Genomic DNA, 21586 nt, shown 5'->3' on the forward strand with positions numbered 1-21586 from the left:
AACTGGCGTTCTACGGATCGGAGCGTGGAATGTCAGATCCCTTAATCGGGCAAGTAGGTTAGAAAATTTAAAAAGGGAAATGGATAGGTTAAAGTTAGATATAGTGGGAATTAGTGAAGTTCGGTGGCAGGAGGAACAAGACTTTTGGTCAGGTGATTACAGGGTTATAAATACAAAATCAAATAGGGGTAATGCAGGAGTAGGTTTAATAATGAATAGGAGTGCGTGTAAGCTACTACAAACAGCATAGTGAACGCATTATTGTGGCCAAGATAGATACGAAGCCCACGCCTACTACAGTAGTACAAGTTTATATGCCAACTACCTCTGCAGATGATGAAGAAATAGATGAAATGTATGACGAGATAAAAGAAATTATTCAGGTAGTGAAGGGAGACGAAAATTTAATAGTCATGGGTGACTGGAATTCGTCAGTAGGAAAAGGGAGAGAAGGAAACATAGTAGGTGAATATGGATTGGGGGAAGGAATGAAAGAGGAAGCCGCCTTGTAGAATTTTGCACAGAGCATAACTTAATCATAGCCAACACTTGGTTCAAGAATCATGAAAGAAGGTTGTATACCTGGAAGAATCCTGGAGATACTAAAAGGTATCAGATAGATTATATAATGGTAAGACAGAGATTTAGGAACCAGGTTTTAAATTGTAAGACATTTCCTGGGGCAGATGTGGATTCTGACCACAATCTATTGGTTATGAACTGCAGATTGAAACTGAAGAAACTGCAAAAAGGTGGGAATTTAAGGAGATGGGACCTGGATAAACTGAAAGAACCAGAGGTTGTACAGAGTTTCAGGGCGAGCATAAGGGAACAATTGACAGGCATGGGGGAAAGAAATACAGTAGAAGAAGAATGGGTAGCTCTGAGGGATGAAGTATTGAAGGCAGCAGAGGATCAAGTAGGTAAAAAGACAAGGGCTAATAGAAATCCTTGGGTAACAGAAGAAATATTGAATTTAATTGATGAAAGGAGAAAATATAAAAATGCAGGAAATGAAGCAGGCAAAAAGGAATACAAACGTCTCAAAAATGAGATCGACAGGAAGTGCAAAATGGCTAAGCAGGGATGGCTAGAGGACAAATGTAAGGATGTAGAGGCTTGTCTCACTAGGGGTAAGATAGATACTGCCTACGGAAAATTAAAGAGACCTTTGGAGAAAAGAGAACCACTTGTATGAATATCAAGAGCTCAGATGGCAACCCAGTTCTAAGCAAAGAAGGGAAGGCAGAAAGGTGGAAGGAGTATATAGAGGGTTTATACAAGGGCGATGTACTTGAGGACAATATTATGGAAATGGAAGAGGATGTAGATGAAGACGAAATGGGAGATAAGATACTGTGCGAAGAGTTTGACAGAGCACTGAAAGACCTGAGTCGAAACAAGGCCCCGGGAGTAGACAACATTCCATTTGAACTACTGATGGCCTCGGGAGAGCCAGTCATGAAAAAACTCTACCATCTGGTGAGCACGATGTATGAGAGAGGCGAAATACCCTCAGACTTCAAGAAGAATATAATAATTCCAATCCCAAAGAAAGCAGGTGTTGACAGATATGAAAATTACCGAACCATCAGTTTAATAAGTCACAGCTGCAAAATACTAACGCGAATTCTTTACAGACGAATGGAAAAACTGGTAGAAGCCGACCTCGGGGAAGATCAGTTAGGATTCCGTAGAAATGTTGGAACATGTGAGGCAATACTGACCTTACGACTTATCTTAGAAGAAAGATTAAGAAAAGGCAAACCTACGTTTCTAGCATTTGTAGACTTAGAGAAAGCTTTTGACAATGTTAACTGGAATACTCTCTTTCAAATTCTTAAGGTGGCAGGGGTAAAATACAGGGAGCGTAAGGCTATTTACCGTTTGTATAGAAACCAGATGGCAGTTATAAGAGTCGAGGGGCATGAAAGGGAAGCAGTGGTTGGGAAAGGAGTAAGACGGGGTTGTAGCCTATCCCCGATGTTATTCAATCTGTATATTGAGCAAGCAGTAAAGGAAACAAAAGAAAAATTCGGAGTAGGTATTAAAATCCATGGAGAAGAAGTAAAAACTTTGAGGTTCGCCGATGACATTGTAATTCTGTCAGAGACAGCAAAGGAATTGGAAGAGCAGTTGAACGGAATGGACAGTGTCTTGAAAGGAGGATATAAGATGAACATCAACAAAAGCAAACGAGGATAATGGAATGTAGTCAAATTAAGTCGGGTGATGCTGAGGGAATTAGATTAGGAAATGAGACACTTAAAGTAGTAAAGGAGTTTTGCTATTTAGGGAGTAAAATAACCGATGATGGTCGAAGTAGAGAGGATATAAAATGTAGACTGGCAATGGCAGGGAAAGCGTTTCTCAAGAAGAGGAATTTGTTAACATCGAGTATAGATTTAAGTGTCAGGAAGTCGTTTCTGAAAGTATTTGTACGGAGTGTAGCCATGTATGGAAGTGAAACATGGACGATAACTAGTTTGGACAAGAAGAGAATAGAAGCTTTCGAAATGTGGTGCTACAGAAGAGTGCTGAAGATAAGGTGGGTAGATCACGTAACTAATGAGGAGGTATTGAATAGGATTGGGGAGAAGAGAAGTTTATGGCACAACTTGACTAGAAGAAGGGATCGGTTGGTAGGACGTGTTTTGAGGCATCAAGGGATCACAAATTTAGCATTGGAGGGCAGTATGGAGGGTAAAAATCGTAGAGGGAGACCAAGAGATGAATACACTAAGCAGATTCGGAAGGATGTAGGTTGCAGTAGATACTGGGAGATGAAGAAGTTTGCACAGGATAGGGTGGCATGGAGAGCTGCATCAGACCAGTCTCAGGACTGAAGACCACAACAGCAACAACATTTTTATTTGCTTAATCTCAACTCCCATTCTTCTGAACAGTGAAAGAGAATATGTTAATAGTGCATTGCATTGATTTGTTCTGCTGTGATCAAGAGAGAGCAATTATTTTACAGATTCTCTCTCCCTTTCTTCCCAGAATCTCTTAGTTCTTATTTGACATTCTTCTTCCTCTCTCCCGTTCAGGCAGTCTTGGCAAATACAAATTGGTTATCCTGGAATCCTTTAAGTTATTGACCTTAGTTCAGAAGATGTCTTTGTTTCAAATTCTCTTCAGACTGATCCCAATTTTGTCTGTGTCTTTCTTTTTACTTTCTCAACACATCATGTGGCCCCTTTTTTATCTTTGAAGTTACTATTAGTGATATTTTATTTCTAAACTTTCCTGCACATCTTCTACATAATCTGTACAATACGTAGTTAAGTCATATTTTTATAACATTTTTTTCAGAGGTTTTAAGGAAATTGGCAATACCACCATTGAATTTAGACATGAATCACAATGACAGCAACAGTACACATGAAGAAAATAAAGGAAGTGATGACTGTGTATCAGGATTAACAGTGGTGCCAAGTTTACCACCTGGAGGAATACAGTCCCCAGCTCTGCTAGCAGGAACGGCAGAAGCAGCTATCCGACCACCGTTGGTGCAGGCACAGCCTCCTATTGTACCGTTGCCAGCTGCACGGGACAATTCCCCACAGCCACCATTGGACCCAGAGGATGAAGGAATTGGTTCCACAGGACACAGTGATCAGAGTGCCAGTGAGGATAGCAGTCTTACCGACAGTGACAGGTTTGATTCATAATTGAATCTATAAAGTGTGTTTTCAATATATGTGTCATTTTAAATTATTACTAGTTGATGTAGAGAATGCAGAAGTAGTAGTTACGTACTTCATATCACCATTAGTTGTAACTGTAATGTGGAACGTCATATTTTGTTTTAAATTTTCTGTCTTGTGTTGGTCTGTTTGTACTAAAGTTAAATTATCATTAAGGGACAGTCTCATCAAAGCTGTAGTTAACTTGTGATATGTCTTTCTTCACTGCTCTGGTTTAAGTTCTGTAACTCTTCTGCCAAATCCTATACACACAACTGATTTTCGTACCTCTCATTAATGCAGTGGTGATCACACTGGAGATTGCCAAATTGAATGTTGTCTGCAGAAGAAATTTTAATCACCTTTATTTGGTTAGTATATAGATGTTGGTCACCAGTCAGTCGATAATGAATGTGTAATATGGTAAGGATTTGCACCATATCATTCTGTTGAACGAGGGTGTTAAGTTCAGTGACCACCTCATTGCTGTTCAAAAGAGTCTTCTAATTACTGACACAGGGTTTATCTTCTGCCATCTTTTCGTTCTGTGCTTATCTACCACAAAACAAATGCAGCACTACACTTTTCATACAATCATCACATATTTTATTTACGCAATTATTGATGGGTTTTTTCTCAAAATTCGTTTGAGAAATACAGCGTCATCTTACGTTTACAAATTAAATGATAATTGCTTCTGAGTTAATGATGATTTTAACATTATGTAATGGATTTATATAGAGGTTGTCTTATATTTACAGATGAAGCTTTGGCAGTTGTAGACACATGCAGATCCATTTTGAAAAAAATTGGAATGGGTGTAGGGCAAATAATGACAGCTTAGCTGAGAAATTGGATGAGTATGGGAAGGGGAGTGGTGGGTAGGCAGAAAATTTCATTGTGTTGCCAACACTGGGAATCTATAATGTGTATCTTGCACCTCAGCTCTTTATGAACATCTGTGATGTTTAAACAGAAGTTAGCATGAATTCTTTTGTAGCCAGAACTAAATAGATATAAAAATTAGACAAATACTCAGCAATAGTACACATTTCTGCAGGTGATGGTAAAGGTCTAGATAGGAGCCAGTGGTGTATCATGCAGCTATGTTGTCAATGCTCAACGTGAGGTATGATGGGAATGTAATGTGGATGTGTCAACTGCTGGTTCTATGCAGCCAATGAGAGAGCAGCAGGTACATGATATATTCGGAAGCAAGAGATGGAGTATTGGCCCATTCTTTCATCCGACTGGATACTCTCAACTGATTCGTTGTCAACATATGAGCATTAGAAGCACACTGCTATGACTTTCTGTGACGCTGATTTAGACTCCAACCCAGGAGGCAAAGTAATATTAACAAAAATGTGTTCACACAGAACACTTTAAATGCAGCACAACAAATGAAATATGAGCTTCAACAATGGCACTAAAGCTCCCACTGTTCTGGAGCACTCAGGCTTTTCAAGGTTAGCTACATTGTTAATCTGAAACTGTGTGATTTCTGCTGATTATCTATAGGGAGCCAAGAGGACAAGGTATTGTTACTTGACTGGCTTAGGTTGTCAGTACTGTGAGAACTAAAAATTGTTGCACTGGATAGTTCCAATCGTGAGTCTGTTGAGAAACCTGGATCTAAGAGTCCACAGTCTGTAACAACTGGTTCCCGCAGACAATACTATGCTGATTTTAAAATGGTGATTCATGGAGCAGTGGCCGCAAACAGCTGTGCAGCACGAAGATAATTTTTTGTTGAAAGTGAGTGTTCATAGGTATCATCAGTTGAAGAATACCGTATTTACTCGAATCTAAGCCGCACTTTTTTTCCGGTTTTCGTAATCCAAAAAACCGCCTGCGGCTTAGAATAGAGTGCAAAGCAAGCGGAAGTTATGAAAAATGTTGGTACATGCCGCGACAACTAACTTCTGCCGTCGAATATATGTAGCGCTACGCGGGCATGCTTTGTAGGCACAAAGATAAATACTGGCGCCAAAACCTCAGCGTCAGTAAATAAATTTAAAAAAAAAAGTGGAAGACGAGCTTTTTTTTTCCGCCGCGAGTTTCGACCACTGGATTTTCATACATTATCCAACGAAGTAAATACAAATTCCGTATTGTTCATCTTCGAATGTAGCACAATTTCAGTGTACTACGAAAATCTGACTGGCAAGACTGTTTGGGATGTTTGTCAATATGGCCAACTCTACGTTCTGAATTTTTTCCTATCTGTGAGAAGAGATGGTTGCTAATAGGAACCTGATGAAATTTGAATCACATACAGTATTCTCTTCACCATAAGAATAATACAAATATAAACATTTTGCCATGTATTCTTTCGTGTTTGCTGCTATCTCATTTAAATCCTGTCTGCCTAATAAACTACGAAACTAGAGTGAGACAACAGCAAACGCGGAAGAATATACGTATCGTGTCATGTTTATATTCGTATTAGTCTTATGCCTAATAGTGATACAGTCAGAAATGAAGCACGGCAAGTGACTAGAATTTTAAATCTAAGATGACTCTAATTTCTGTGCAGAATTTGATGTAATAAAGAAGCGGCTGCAAAGATTTTCAAACGGAGAAAAATTTTCGCCTGACTCTTGTTCAGAACATGTTCTATCATACGCAGTCTATGATTTGATTCTTGTTGATCATTATCAAAGAAAGCAGCAGTGTAAGTAACAACAAATAGCAGTCTCTTGCCATTGTTTCGCTAATGAGACGATTCCTCTCTTTTTTTTTTAATTGTAAGCGGCGGTAGTGCGCACAAAAGCAAGCCATGCCGTGAGCCGCGACAGGCCGTAAACACGCACTATCAGAATGCGACAAACAATGCATGACACAGTGCAGTAATGCATTTTCAGCTTAAGAGTGACGCAAACACCTATAACAAAGAAAACGGCACTTATCAGATCAAAGCAAAATAAGCAATCGATTCAAACCAGACGAAGCATGTGAAAAAGGAAGGGCACCCGTATAAATACGGAGCGCCTGACGCATAGCAATGGCTACGTGGTAAAGCTTAACTGCTAAGCTTACGACTCGATCCAAACTACTGTAGCTGTATCGTCATTCATTCGACCTAAATTGTGTCTCATATTACAATGGAACAACTTTGTTTCGATTTGGAGGTGCGGCCTAAAACTTTTCTCTCCCCTTGAATTTCAAGTCTCAAATTTCAGGTGCGGCTTAGATTTGGGAATTTTTTTTCCCTTTATTTCGAGTCTCATTTTTCAGGTGCGGCTTAGATTCGAGTGCGGCTTAGATTCGAGTAAATACGGTAATTAAAGAATGTGACTTTAACATGTCAACTTTAGGGGACCAAAGCAGGGAACATTTCACAACAAGGAGCAGCAGGTAATTCAGTACATGCAAGAGAAACACAGTGAAGGCCTCTTGTTTACTTCAGTTATCTGAGTAAGGCACTGGAGATATAGAAGAATTTTCCAAGCCCACACCTCGTGAAATTCGAAGTAAGTACTGGCGGATGCTTGAGGTGAAATTCGAAGTAAGTACTGGCGGATGCTTGAGAATGAAGAGGGCAAGGCCTACATTATGTCATAAAACAACTCTCTCTCTCTCTCTCTCTCTCTCTCTCTCTCTCTCTATCTATCTCTATCTCTCTCTCTGTGTGTGTGTGTGTGTGTGTGTGTGTGTGTGTGTGTGTGTGTGACTTCCTATGGTGTATGATGAAAAACTACCTGCGTATTGGCATCATATAGTGAAACGGAACAACTGTTTGCTTGTTTGCTAAGCCATTTGGGCACTGCCAATGAGACACCTATTTATTTTGGTATGTTGTCAAAGGTTACTGTCAATGTGAAAGTGCCCCAATAAAAAGTTTGGCAGTGAAAAAGCCAGTGTAACAGTAATGATGGGTGCATTAGCAGATGGATAGGTGTTCTCCCTTGTGCAATTCTTCACAGGAAAAAGATACCGAAAGAAAAACTGCTTGCAGGACTTAACTTTGGGTACCAAGAAAAGGGATGGCTGATGAATTACATGATGCTAGACTGACTGAAGGTTGTTTGGAACAGAGTATGAGTCTCTTTGCTTCATGAAAGAAAAAAGTTGATGTGGGAGTCTTTCTGGGTGAGGTGTCCCCTGAAAGTTAGAGATCTGATAGCAAAGAGCAATACAGACCTAATGATGTTGGGTTGGTGCACAAGGTCATAACTGTTTTCCACAAGTTTAATAAATGCAACAGTCTACAATCTTTGGGGTAACTTTAATTCCGTGATTGTAGAAATCACGAGGTTTTGAGACGAAGAACTTGTCTAGCCATGTTCAAGGTACTTAAAGGTTGTTCGAGAGTGTGTTGAAAAGATGAAAATCTGGGGTGCAAGGTCAGGTGAATAAGGTTGGTGTGAAATGACCTCACAACCCGAGCATCACTTCAAGCAGTTTTCTTGCTCGTCATTTGGATTGCTTTGTCTATAAGAATAAATATCAGCAGTGATGGTTACACCTTGGGGAAGCAGTTTGTAGTATAGCACACCATTGCTGCTCCTCCAGATGCGTAACATTATATTTTATGGAGGCATGCAGGTCTTTGTTCAGGGATTTGCTGCTTTGTTTGGGCTCAGCTGTTCCTTTCTTTTCCAAAAGTTAGTATAAGACATCATATCTTGTCACCAGTAATGATACATGGTAGGAATGGCAGTGTTGTTCACAAGCCAATTGGTGATGAGCAAGCAGAGATGCACATATGGCCAGCCACTGATTTTTGTGATTTTGCCTTAGAGCATGCGGTAACCATACACCCAATTATTTGAACCGTTCACATTGCAAGCAAATGTTACATGATGGGGGAATGATCAGTCTTATCACATTTGGCAGTTCTTGAGTACACTGATTTGGATCATTATGGAGTAATGTGTCAAACGATCTTCATTAAGCCTCGAAGATCTTCCTGAACTCGGAATGTCACTGATGTCAAAATGATCCTGGTGCATATGTTGTCTGCCTACATGGCTGTCACTCCTCAATGAAACTCAAGCAATATGTGAGAAGTGTTTAGGTTCCTCCACTTCGCACTCCATTTTTTAGTGTCTACAGCTCCATTCACTATCTCCAAATGACAATACATAAACTCAAATAGCAACAGTGAACTATAAGCAAAAAATGACAATTGATAAATAATCCCATAGCAACCAGATACCAACATGCATAACAGAAATGCTAAGAACTTTATGTGCCAGTATAACAGATCCTGGTAGTGACATCACAGCTTCAAGTAATGTATATTGTTGTGATAGATGGAAGAGGCCTGGAGATACTGGAAGGTTTCAGATGGATTATATAATGGCAAGACAGAGATTTAGGAACCAGGTTTTAAATTGTAAGACATTTCCAGGGGCAGATGTGGACTCTATTGATTATGAACTATAGATTAAAACTGAAGAAACTGCAAAAAGGTGGGAAATTAAGGAGATGGGACATGGATAAACTGAAAGATCCAGAGGTTGTAGATTCTTTTAGGGAGAGCATTAGGGAACAATTGACAAGAATGAGGGAAAGAGATACAGTAGATAAAGGATAGGTAGCTTTGAGAGATGAAACAGTGAAGGCAGCAGAGTATCAAGTAGGTAAAAAGATGAGGGCTAGTAGGAATCTTTGGGTAACAAGAGAAATATTGAATTTAATTGATGAAAGGAGAAAATACAAAAATGCAGTAAATGAAGCAGGCAAAAAGGAATACAAACGTCTCAAAAATGAGATTGACAGGAAGTGCAAAATGGCTAAGCAGGGATGGCTAGACAACAAATGTAAGGATGTAGAGGCATATATCACTTCGGTAAGATAGATACTGCCTACAGGAAAATTAAAGAAACCTTTGGAGAAATGAGAACCATTTGTATGAATATCAAGAGCTCAGATGGAAACCCAGTTCTAAGCAAAGAAGGGAAAGCAGAAAGATGGAAAAAGTATGCAAGATGTATGAGACAGGTGAAATACCCTCAGACTTCATGAAGAATTCCAATCCCAAAGAAAGCAGGTGTTGACAGATGTGAAAATCACCAAACTATCAGTTTAATAAGCCACGGCTGCAAAATACTAACATGAATTCTTTACAGACGAATGGAAAAACTGGTAGAAGCCAACCTCTGGGAAGATCAGTTTGGATTCCGTAGAAATGGTTGAACACATGAGGCAATACTGACCCTATGACTTATTTTAGGAAATAGATTAAGGAAAGGCAAACCTACATTTCTAGCATTTGTAGACTTTGAGAAAGCTTTTGACAATGTTGACTGGAATACTCTCTTTCAAATTCTGAAGGTGGCGGGGGTGAAATACAGGGAGCGAAAGGCTGTTTACAGTTTGTGCAGAAACCAGATGTCAGGGAAGCAGTGGTTGGGAAGGAAGTGAGACAGGGTTGTAGCCTATCCCCGATGTTATTCAAGCTGTATATTGAGCAAGCAGGAAAGGAAACAAAAGAAAAATTGGGAGTAGGAATTAAAATCCATGGAGAAGAAATAAAAACTTTGAGGTTTGCCGATGGCATTGTAATTCTGTCAGAGACAGCAAAGGACCTGGCAGAGCAGTTGAATGGAATGGACAGTGTCTTGAAAGGAGGATATAAGATGAACATCAACAAAAGCAAAACGAGGATAATGGAATGTAGTCAAATTAAGTCGGGTGATGCTGAGGGAATTAGATTAGGAAATGAGACACTTAAAGTAGTAGATGAGTTTTGCTATTTGGGGAGCAAAATAACTGATGATTGTCAAAGTAGAGAGGATATAAAATGTAGACTGGCAATGGCAAGGAAAGTGTTTCTGAAGAAGAGAAATTTGTTAATATGGAGTATAGATTTAAATGTCAGGAAGTTGTTTCTGAAAGTATTTGTGTGGAGTGTAGCCATGTATGTAAGGGAAACATGGATGATAAATAGTTTACACAAGAAGAGAATAGAAGCTTTTGAAATGTGGTACTACAGAAGAATGCTGAAGATATGGGTAGACCACATAACTAATGAGGAGGTATTGAATAGAATTGGGGAGAAGAGAAATTTGTGGCACAACTTGACTAGAAGAAGGGATCAGTTGGTAGGACATGTTTTGAGGCATCAAGGGATCACCAATTTAATATTGGAAGGCAGCGTGTAGGGTAAAAATCGTAGAGAGAGACCCAGAGATGAATACACTAAGCAGATGCAGAAGGATGTAGGTTGCAGTAGGTACTTGCACAAGATAGAGTAGCATGTAGAGCTGCATAAAACCAGTCTCTGGACTAAAGACCACAACAACAGATGTTTTAAGGCCCATCTGCGACACCTTTACAGTAAGCGTCTTTTTCAAGGAATCTGCAGGAAGAAGTTAAAGAAACCCTCGATATCCATGCTCGGCAAGTGGTTCCTTATTGGGTGGGACAGAATCTCAAGTGAATCCATTACAAATGTGTTTACTGCTGCATATGCAGTGCTGTTGTAGGCGTTATATTACCAACATACAGACAAGAAATAAATGACATAACATTAGAATAAGTGCAGTGTTAACTTTTTAGCCCTATACTTTTTTGATGAAAAAAGTTTGTAATTTTTTGAGAGAGAAAAGGGGGAGGGGGGGAGGTGTCTGTTTTGATTTGAGTAAATTTGGTGCTTCCAAATACTACACATGCTTGTTTGACACTTTCTTGACATCTTTGAAGAATACACTGCCAAATCTGGATCTCCAGAATAGCCCCTTTATCTCTTTGTGGCAGAGTGCGCCTCCCCCCCCCCTCTCTCTGGCTCCCCCCCTCCCCCCCTTCCCCCCTTCCCCCAGAAAGCATGTAGAGTATTTCCTCCCCTTTTGTGAAAGAGCATAGGCATTTTTTTTTTTTTCTGTCTAAGTTGTTAATGCCTGTTCACAGCTATGTTGTAGTGCTATGCTGGGCACTGAACAGCTTAGATTTGTCTATCATGTCTATCACTTTATTCCTTTGACAAGAGACTTGTTCACGAAAAGAAATATTCTGACTCATGAAATTACAGACTGTTTCTGTGCCAAAAAGTTAACATTATACCAATTTCAAACTTTTGCCATTTATTGATTTTGTACATTTTGATAATACTACAGTATAACCTCGCTTTTATGTTCCCGCAGTTAACATTTTCCCGCTGTTTACTACATTTTTTATCGGTCCCGTCCGATTTTCTATACTCACAGTGTTAATTTGCACCTGATTCTGTGCCAACACATTTATAATTTTCCCGCAATTTACGCATTACGAAAAATTGTTTGTGGAGAAAAATGGCCGCATCTTCCACTGCTACCAAGCTATACTTGGTGTGGTGGCTGATGGGAGTAACAAGGTTTGTTCAAACGAACATATCCTGACCAATCACAACCTTCTCCAAACTGCCTCTACTGTGCAAACACAGTTTCGTGATTGTTGTGATCATTGTGACAGCTTTGTCGAACCATATTTAGCGTGTTGCGGTGTATGGCCACTTGGAGCACTAGTTGACACCGTCATTCACTTTGCGTTGTTCAAATGTTTTTAGTTTAAACACAGCACCGTATTTTATTCGTGCTGAGCAAAACGTTTTTTGGGAATTTATTCTTGGTGTCAAGTACAGTATTTACGTATGTATTTTTTGTGATGTTACACAAACAGTGAGTGTGTGTGTGTGTGTGTGTGTGTGTGTGTGTGTGTGTGTGTGTGTTTGGGGTGGAGAGGGGGGGGGGGTGTTGGGTGTTTTTCTACATTACTGATAAAGTGCAGTACATGATAATCTCATAAATAAGACTACATTGCAAGAGACACTGAATAATACGCATTCAAACACCACACAAAATATTTTACATATTTTCACTTGACAATGAGAAAAAATTCTCGAAACGCGTTTTGCTAAGCATGAAAAAATACGTAATTAGTGCAATATTTCATTATTTAAGTAATGACAGACAGTTGCAGACCTTCAAAAACATTGATTATGACATATGGAATTGAGTCAAAACATTCTGCTTCTCAGACAGTTATCAGTTCCAGTTACATCAGCAGTTTTTATTGGATAATAAACCTTCATTATATAATAAACAAGTCCCTGACAAGTCTTTTGATGTGTATTATGTACATATATCGTACATAAAGTGCAAGGGGGTATCCTATACTTTTACAGTTTAAAACGTTAGTTCCCACATTTTACATTTTTCCCACATTTTACACCTTTTTTTTTTTAGTACCTTGAAAAGCATAAAAGTGGGGTGTGACTAGGAGAAGTAAAACAAACTAAAAGAAAAGTTTTACATTATTTTTGGACTGTTTGCTTATTAACCCTCTTGTCTGTGGTATCACTATTTTTAATTGTCGCTGCCACGATGCGAAATTTGTATCTTCATTGTCACAATTATTTGGCTATTTCTTGTGAGTATGTTGCTATTTCTGGGGTTGTCATTACCCTTTGACCTGGGAACACAGCTTTCATACTTCCCCCCAAATACATATCAGATTTCACTTCTATATTGATGTGAGAATGTCACAATACCTGTTGCTTCCAAACGGATCACCTGCCCACTGCTCTCTCACTGGTATGTGGAACCAGCCAGCACACCCCCATTTCATTCCCATCATCACAGTGAGTGTCAACTGTATTGCAACAAGGAATACACATGAACGCCACTGGTCCCTTTGTTGACTTTTACCGTCTACTGCAGAAATGAAGACTATTGTTGAGTATTTGCCCTGTTTTAAGGTCAGTTCAATTCCGTCTACAAATAGATTCAGGCAAACTGCAGTTTAAACATGGTAGATATTCATAAAAAACCAAAGTACATGGTATAAAGTCCCATGGTTGGCAACATAAAACTTGTTCTCCCTCACTGCTCTTCTCCCTGCCATCCCAGCTCTCAGCCTAGCAGATGTCACTGTTCCCCTGCTGGCCCTTCTGCAGTGTAGCTAGAGCAACTGTGAAAAACAAGATGGCAATATCTGCTAGTGTGCAGCTCATCTGTAACGCCACCAACTAATACATAAATAACAAATCGCTGTTATGATTCTGTCCCATTCTTGAACTTTCGCTCATCCTGCAATATAGTGATGTCTGTTGGTACCATCTTCATGACAGGTCTTGCCGCTGTGATTTATTCTCGTAATACCAGTTTCAGTAAGTTTAATGTGCTTAATTTCCTTTGTTAGACATTCCATTCTGAATTAATTTTGTTTCTTGTTTCAACTGAATATCACAGTCATGTTCCAAAGCTGATCACATTTTTACCCTGTATTTTAATACGTGAACATTCCACTTAGTAAATCATTACAGTCTCTCATAACCAGATAAAATACCAGTCTGGGTTCTGAACCCACTAATGGTTTTTGAAGGACACCATTTCAATTTTTGAATGTTATCTTTACGTAAAAACCAGCATTAAAGTTTGTATGTGGCATCCGTAGATATAAGAGAACTTTTGTTGCAAACCTGTTTGAATAAAACTAAAGTTAGTAAGATGATATGATATAATATAATGCTATTTCCTCCTCATTATGATAAAATTGTCAAATTTTAATGAGAGTACCAAACTGTTGTAGAGGCTAGTTCAGTTTCTCATGTATCTCTTTACACTGAACTGTGCGAGTCAGTGCCACGTGATTGATCGAGCAGCTTTGATACTTTATCAAGCTCTTCACCTTATTAGGAAATCTTGAGCCTGTTGGAACATGAGTGGCATTTGGTGAGCCCCATCCTTCCGAATTCTTCAAAATAAGTCTGCATGTGATCTCATTAGCCAAAGCTTCATCTCTAAATGTAAGACGATCACTATAGATGTGAGACTACCCCTATATACGCTACTAAAAATGTTGACCTCAGCAACAATAGTTTAATCTGTGAATATAAAACAACCCTTTATTTTTCAAATGATGAATTTGGAGAAAAATTTCACCTCACAATTGGATAAATACAGTAGCTACATATCTGCTATAGCATACAACTTCATTTTTTTACCAGTGAATGCTGGAATGAAATTAATTTATACAAGGGAGCCTTACAGAGTAAAAGCTGTGGAAGACAAGAGTTTTGAATACATCCAGCAAATAATCAGTACATTGGATTGAAACTGCTCATTTGAGATGAAGAATTTGGTACAGGAGCGGAAGTCGTGGCACGCCACATCAGACCAATCTGACGACTGAGACGTTTATATTTGAGTCCTATGCGGTAACTTGCATGCCCCTAATCTGCCTCAGTAATCCTACCAGGAAAGTGGGCCTACAGTTTAAAGTGGAATTCAAATCATAAATCATTGCTGGTGTATCTTAATATCAGTGAGAGATGAAGGCTAGGTTAAAGGCAGACTGAAATGTCCAACCAGAATGCGATCCCAGGACATTTCAGTTTTCAGGCATGCAGTTTACCACTAAACTATGCGGCCCAACTCCATAAGTGTTAGTGAAAAGTTCTGGAGTTTGACACCTGAAAGTTCGCGGCACTTACATGTAGTCTGTAAAACTAAAATTTCTTCGCTGTACTCAACTGTGAAAGATGTGCTGGTATCTTTTTTCTCATAGTGTTTTGAGAAGTATCACCTTTTCTCAAATGGTGGACTGGTAGTTAATCTAGGTGTTGAAATCTCTTTCTGTTAGCTTGTGGTTGAAGTACTGAGCATTGGCATCTCTGTAATGAGAATCTGATAAACTGCTCAAAGACATATATTTGCGTTAATTTTATAGAGAATTTATTGTGTGAATACACCACACATCATGTTTAGAATATAAATCTCTAATTGTTTTATGGTATTACAACAGGTTGTGTTCTTTATCTTGAAATCTGTGCCAGTGTCTGTGGGTAGAATCTTCATTGTATAGAGTAGAGTGAGATGGGGGTATTGAGTCTGCTATTTACAGTGAATAAAAATATATCGCGAATATAACTGTTAACAATAAGCATTGAGTATTGTGTAAAAGATAGAGTTGGTGGACAGCGTACAGAGTTAGGTATTTTCATATTACAGAAATTACATACACCCAGACAGCTTCCAGACTTCTTATGGTTGAAGAACTGTTAACTGTAACGTGTGTTACTATGTTACAATCTGTAATCAATGCAGTTCAGACCTTCAGTGTGGTAAATAAGTGATGCATCATTTGGCATGGTTGTATGTATGCCATTTCCTTTATTCTGTTGTTTGTTTGTTAGTAAAAGGAAGTATTCTTTACTTTCACAGAACGCTAGTTGGTGATGTTCCTGATGAATGCCTGGCACATAATATTTCTACACCGAGTAATGGGTCTGACCAGCAGAATGTATCATCTCCAGAAGAGGGAAACACGAGTAATTACAACTCTTATACGAAGGTTTGAAACTATTATATTATTTCTAACAAATAAATTTCCTGTTCTGTAATTTGAATGCATGAGGAAATGAAGAAAAATTGGCACAGCCACGACAATAAAACTTAATTCGCAAAGGAAATGTGCCATATACAACAACAACAAAACACAGTGCTCATACAAGCGTCTGTCAACCAAAGTGTGTCAAAGGCTTTAGGAAGAATATGTAGTGCTTCCTAACAACAAATTGCATCCGATGAGCGTGCATGACAGCTATTTACATTTGATTCATGTGAACAGTTGCGGGCGGGCTCTTGTGCATGCGCATTTGAGTCGCCTATGAGCAGTAACTTCTCCCACTTCCGGCTACAGATGTGTGGCTGGGCGCCACTACCTAAATTGCTCCGGTTTGGAAATATCGTAGATCCATGGCTGATGCACAGAGCAGTCTGAGTTGTAGTGGGGAGGTGGGTAGTCTCCACTGGGGAGGTGGGTAGTCTCCACGTGACCTGTGTTTACGTTTAGTGATTTTGCTGTTTCCTCTTCGTTTATTGCTCTCACTTTAAACGAAAACAAAACAGATTTTTGTGGCCGGAGTTACGAAATGAATTAAAATACACTCGCATAATTACGAAAGGCTAAAATATGTCATTAGTTTCAGGTTTTATTTCCACCTTTCTGACAGTCAAGCAATTTCATTGCCTCGCTGAATAATGAAGTTATTTTTGTCGGTTTGCTAAAGAGATTTGGCTGTTATTAATATTTTGCGCTGAGGCAGTCAATTTATTTGAAACGAAGTGTTTAATTTCACACTGTTGGCTAGTTTCAACTGTTCGTTGCATTTCAAGTGCACGTTTTCCATCTTCTAGCTCGTATGGCATTATGCCATAATAAACAACCAAACATGAGATAATACAGTACTGGTACTCAAGAAAATTTACAGCTGAATCTGGACATACAATTGTCCACTTTAAGCCGAATTATGCATTTTAGTATAGTTCACAAAATTCCGATGCTCCTGAAGTATCCTTTGATGTCTTGTTTCTTTTATGACATAATGCAAGATCTTTTAATATTTTACATGTAAGAACATACGGGCTTCCTGCGTCATCGTAGCTGCGCAGGCGCAGTGACACCTGTTATCCGGCGCTCTCTGGCAACTACTGAAACGAAGCAATTTCTAACAGGTCACGGGAAAATATTGCAAATGGTGATTTGAGAAGTATTACTTTCAACGCAAATTTCCTTTTACGCAAGATGAACTGTGTGCGAGAATGTACGATGAATTTCTTAAATCGCAGAGTGTTTGACTCTCATTTAAAAATCAACTCTTTGAGGACGACCATCTAGAAGAATTTCGAGCCCAGAAGATCAGACATTTACGTCATTATTAAAAAATATACTGGCACATTTGTGTGATGTATCTTAAAGTGTAATACGCGTAAAATGATCAGCATTATATGTGGAAGCTTAGTTTTTCTTGCAACTTATTAACCTTAGAGACCAATATTATTTGTGAAAGCTTTGTTTTTCTTCTAATAAAATTATGTATATTAATTTAAATCATTAACTTTTCTTTTTGTGTGTTCGCACTACTTAAGAGTGACCTTGCTATTGGTTGACTACACTACGTGTCATGCGCTGTCATCAGCTGCCGAGATCACGTGACATGAGCTATGACTGGCTTACAAAAGCGCGTCGCAATCTCGATTTCATTGCTTTGGAAAGTAACATGCAGTGTTTAGTGGAATTCGAATTTATTCCTCCGTAAAACGAAGAAATGCAGCGTACATGTTGCTGCACATCAAAGATCTTTCCGAAACGGTTTTTTCCCCCCCTGGGTTTCGTTTTCTAAAGTGCCGGCAAATTCTACGTCTATGTAGCAAACCATAAACATTCTAAGGATTGATAAGTTTTACAATGCCGAGAAAAAGTATACTGTCATTTAACATGGAAAAAGTGTATTTTCACCCGGGAGAAAATTTTCAACTGGGAAATCCGGGAATTTTTTTCCTTGTCCACGTATACACCCTTACAATGTATTCTCAAAAGAACTAAGTTCTACAGGGGCCTATCCTCTCCTCTGTGGTAATGAAGGAAAGATCAGTAAAAAATATTCATAGAACTAAACATGGGGGGGGGGGGGGGGGTCAATGGGAATGTGGTAATGAAGGAAAGATCAGTAAAAAATATTCATAGAACTAAACACGGGGGGGGGGGGGGGGGGGGGGGTCCATGGGAAGTATCCAGATAACTTGGACAATGTAACACTGTGCCAAGATGTGCTGGCCATGCACCAAGGCATGTTTAGCCACAGGGTGATCCTCATTACCAACAAACACTGTCTGCCTGTGTCCGTTCATGCGAATGGACAGTTTGTTGCTGGTCATTCCCGCATAGAAAGCTTCACAGTGTAGGCAGGTCAGTTGGTAAATCACGTGGGTGCTTTCACACGTGGCTCTGCCTTTCATCGTGTACACCTTCCGGGTTACAGGACTGGAGTAGGTGGTGGTGGGAGGGTGCATGGGACAGGTTTTCCACTGGGGGCAGTTACAAGGGTAGGAGCCAGAGGGTAGGGAAGGTGATTTGGGAATTTCATAGGGATGAACCAAGAGGTTACGAAGGCAGAGCCACGTGTGACAGCACCCACGTGATTTACCAACTGACCTGCCTACACTGTGAAGCTTTCTATGCGGGAATGACCAGCAACAAACTGTTCATTCGCATGAACGGACACAGGCAGACAGTGTTTGTTGGTAATGAGGATCACCCTGTGGCTAAACATGCCTTGGTGCACGGCCAGCACATCTTGCCACACAGTGTTACATCGTCCGGGTTATCTGGACACTTCCAGATGACGATAGTTACAGGAAAGCCAGAAGTATCGGTGTAATATTGAAAGAAATGCCTCCCACAGGTGAGAGTATTAAAATCATAATCGTAAACTGCTGAAGCATTTGCAACAAAGTGCCATAGTTTGATGCGCTCATGAAAAGTAGTGAAGCTCATGTAATACTTAGCACAGAAAGCTTGTTGAAGCCTTAAATTGATAGCAATTAGATTTTTGGGGAAAATACGAGTGTATATTGAAAGGATAGGCAAATGGAAAACGGAGGTGGTGTATTTGTCACAGTAGACAAGTAATTCAAATCCACAGTGATATAAATTAAATCTGCACCTGAGATTGCCTGGGCAAGACTCAGTATCAGGGATGGGGATAAAATTAAGAGATTCATGAACTTACACCACTTATTGCCTGAACCACACGTTTCTGAGCCAAAAATATCCTTTTAGAATGGAAAGAGCTACCCCAAAATATAATACCATATGACATAAGCAAATGAAAATCGGCAAAGTAGGCTAATTTTCATGTCGAATAATCACTTACTTCAGATACCATTCGAATAATAAAAATGGCAGCATTAAGTCTGTGAACAAGACCCTGAACGTGGGCTTTCCATGACAGTTTACTACCTATCTGAACACCTAGAAATTTGAACTGTTCAATTTCACTGATCATATGCCCATTCTGTGAAATTAAAATGTCAGGTTTTGTTGAATAGTGTGTTAGAAACTGTAAAAACTGAATCTTATGGTGGTTTAGCATTAGTTTATTTTCTACAAGCCATGAACTTACGTCATGAACTGTACTATTTGAAACTGAGCCAGTGTTGCACACAACATCCTTTACTACCAAGCTAGTGTCATCAGCAAACAGAAATATTTTAGAGTTGGCCATAATACTAGAGGGCGTATCATTTATATAAATAAGGGACAGGAGTGGCCCCAACACTGAACCCTGGGGCACCCCCACTTGACCGTACCCCACTCAGACTCCACATCACAGCCATTCTCAACATTGTGAATAATGACCTTTTGCTGTCTGTTGCTAAAGTAAGAGTTGAACCAGTTGTGAGCTGCTCCCCATATTCTGTAATGGTCCAACTTCTGGAGCAATATTTGTGATCGACACAGTCAAATGCCTTAGTTAAATTAAAAAATATGCATTTGAAACCTTCTGTTTAATACATCCAGTACTTCACAGAGAAAAGAGAATATAGCTTTTTCAGTTGTTAAACGACTTCCAAAGCTGAATGGTACATTTGATAGAAAATTAAATGATAAAAAATGATAAATTATTCTTACATACACAGCCTTTCCAATAACTTGAGCAAACACTGATGGCATAGAAATTAGGTCTAAAATTGTCCTTTTTTATAAAGCGGCTTTACTACTGAATACTTTGATCGTTCAGGAAACTGACCATTCCTAAAGGAAAATGTACAAATTTGGGTAAATACAGGGCTAACATGTGAATTACAGTACTTGAATATTCTGCTAGGCACTCCATCATAAGCATGAGAGTCCTTAGTCTTCAGTGATTTACTTATTGACTCAAGCTCCCCTCTTGTCTGTATCACAGAGGAGTACTTCAGACATCAATCTCGGAAAGGCATTTGCCAAGAAAATTATGATTCCCTGTAGAAACTAAATTTTTATTTAATTCACCAGCAATGCTCAGAAAATACACTACTGACCATTAAAATTGCTACACCATGAAGATGACGTTCTACAGATGCGAAATTTAACCGACAGGAAGAAAATGCTGTGATATGCTAATGATCAGTTTTTCAGAGCATTCACACAAGGTTGGCCCCGGGGGCGACAACTACAACGTGCTGACATGAGGAAAGTTTCCAACCGATTTCTCATATACAAACAGCAGTTGACCGGCGTTGCCTGGTGAAACATTGTTGTGATGCCTCGTGTAAGGAGGAGAAATGCGTACCATCACATTTCCAACTTTGATAAAGGTCAGATTGCAGCCTATCGTGATTGCGGTTTATTGTATCGCGACATTGCTGTACACGTTGGTCGAGATCCAATGACTGTTAGCAGAATATGGAATCGGTGGGTTCAGGAGGGTAATACGGAACGCCGTGCTGGATCCCAATGGCCTCGTATCACTAGCAGTCGAGATGACAGGCATCTTATCCGCATGGCTGTAAAGGATTGTGCAGCCACGTCTCGATCCCTAAGTCAACAGATGGGGACGTTTGCAAGACAACCATCTGCACGATCAGTTCGACGACGTTTGCAGTAGCATGGACTATCAGCTCGGAGACCATGGCTGCGGTTACCCTTGAGGCTGCATCACAAACAAGAGTGCCTGCGATGGTGTACTCAAAGACAAACCTGGGTGCACGACTGGCAAAACGTCATTTTTTCAGGTTCTGTTTACAGCATCATGATAGTTGCATCCGTGTTTAGCGACATCGCGGTGAACGCACATTGGAAGCGTGTGTTTGTCATCGCCATACTGGTGAATCATCCGCTGTGATGGTATGGGGTGCCATTGGTTACACGTCTTGTTCATCTCTTGTTCGCATTGACGGCACTTTGAACAGTGGACGTTACATTTCAGATGTGTTACGACCCGTGGCTCTACCCTTCATTCGATCCCTGTGAAACCCTACATTTCAGCAGGATAATGCAGACCGCATGTTGCAGGTCCTGTACGGGCCTTTCTGGATACAGAATATGTTCGATTGCTGCCCTGGCCAGCACATTCTCCAGATCTCTCACCAATTGAAAACGTCTGGTCAATCGTGGCCGAGCAACTGGCTCGTCACAATACG

At 39.7% G+C, this 21586-nt stretch overlaps 1 protein-coding gene across 4 annotated transcripts in view; it reads left to right on the top strand.

Moving 5' to 3' along the window:
• LOC126188300 (ubiquitin carboxyl-terminal hydrolase 47) overlaps positions 1–21586 on the top strand; it is a 157766-nt gene that overhangs the window by 102533 nt on the left and 33647 nt on the right. For all 4 annotated transcript variants that reach the window (XM_049929890.1, XM_049929893.1, XM_049929892.1 and 1 more), the window contains 2 exons: positions 3316–3661; positions 15842–15971. In XM_049929890.1, coding sequence (XP_049785847.1) covers positions 3316–3661; positions 15842–15971 — 476 coding nt within the window. The remainder of the gene's footprint in view (positions 1–3315; positions 3662–15841; positions 15972–21586) is intronic.

Source organism: Schistocerca cancellata, chromosome 5 (genome assembly GCF_023864275.1).
Source record: "Schistocerca cancellata isolate TAMUIC-IGC-003103 chromosome 5, iqSchCanc2.1, whole genome shotgun sequence".
Classification (NCBI taxonomy): Eukaryota; Metazoa; Arthropoda; class Insecta; order Orthoptera; family Acrididae; genus Schistocerca; species Schistocerca cancellata.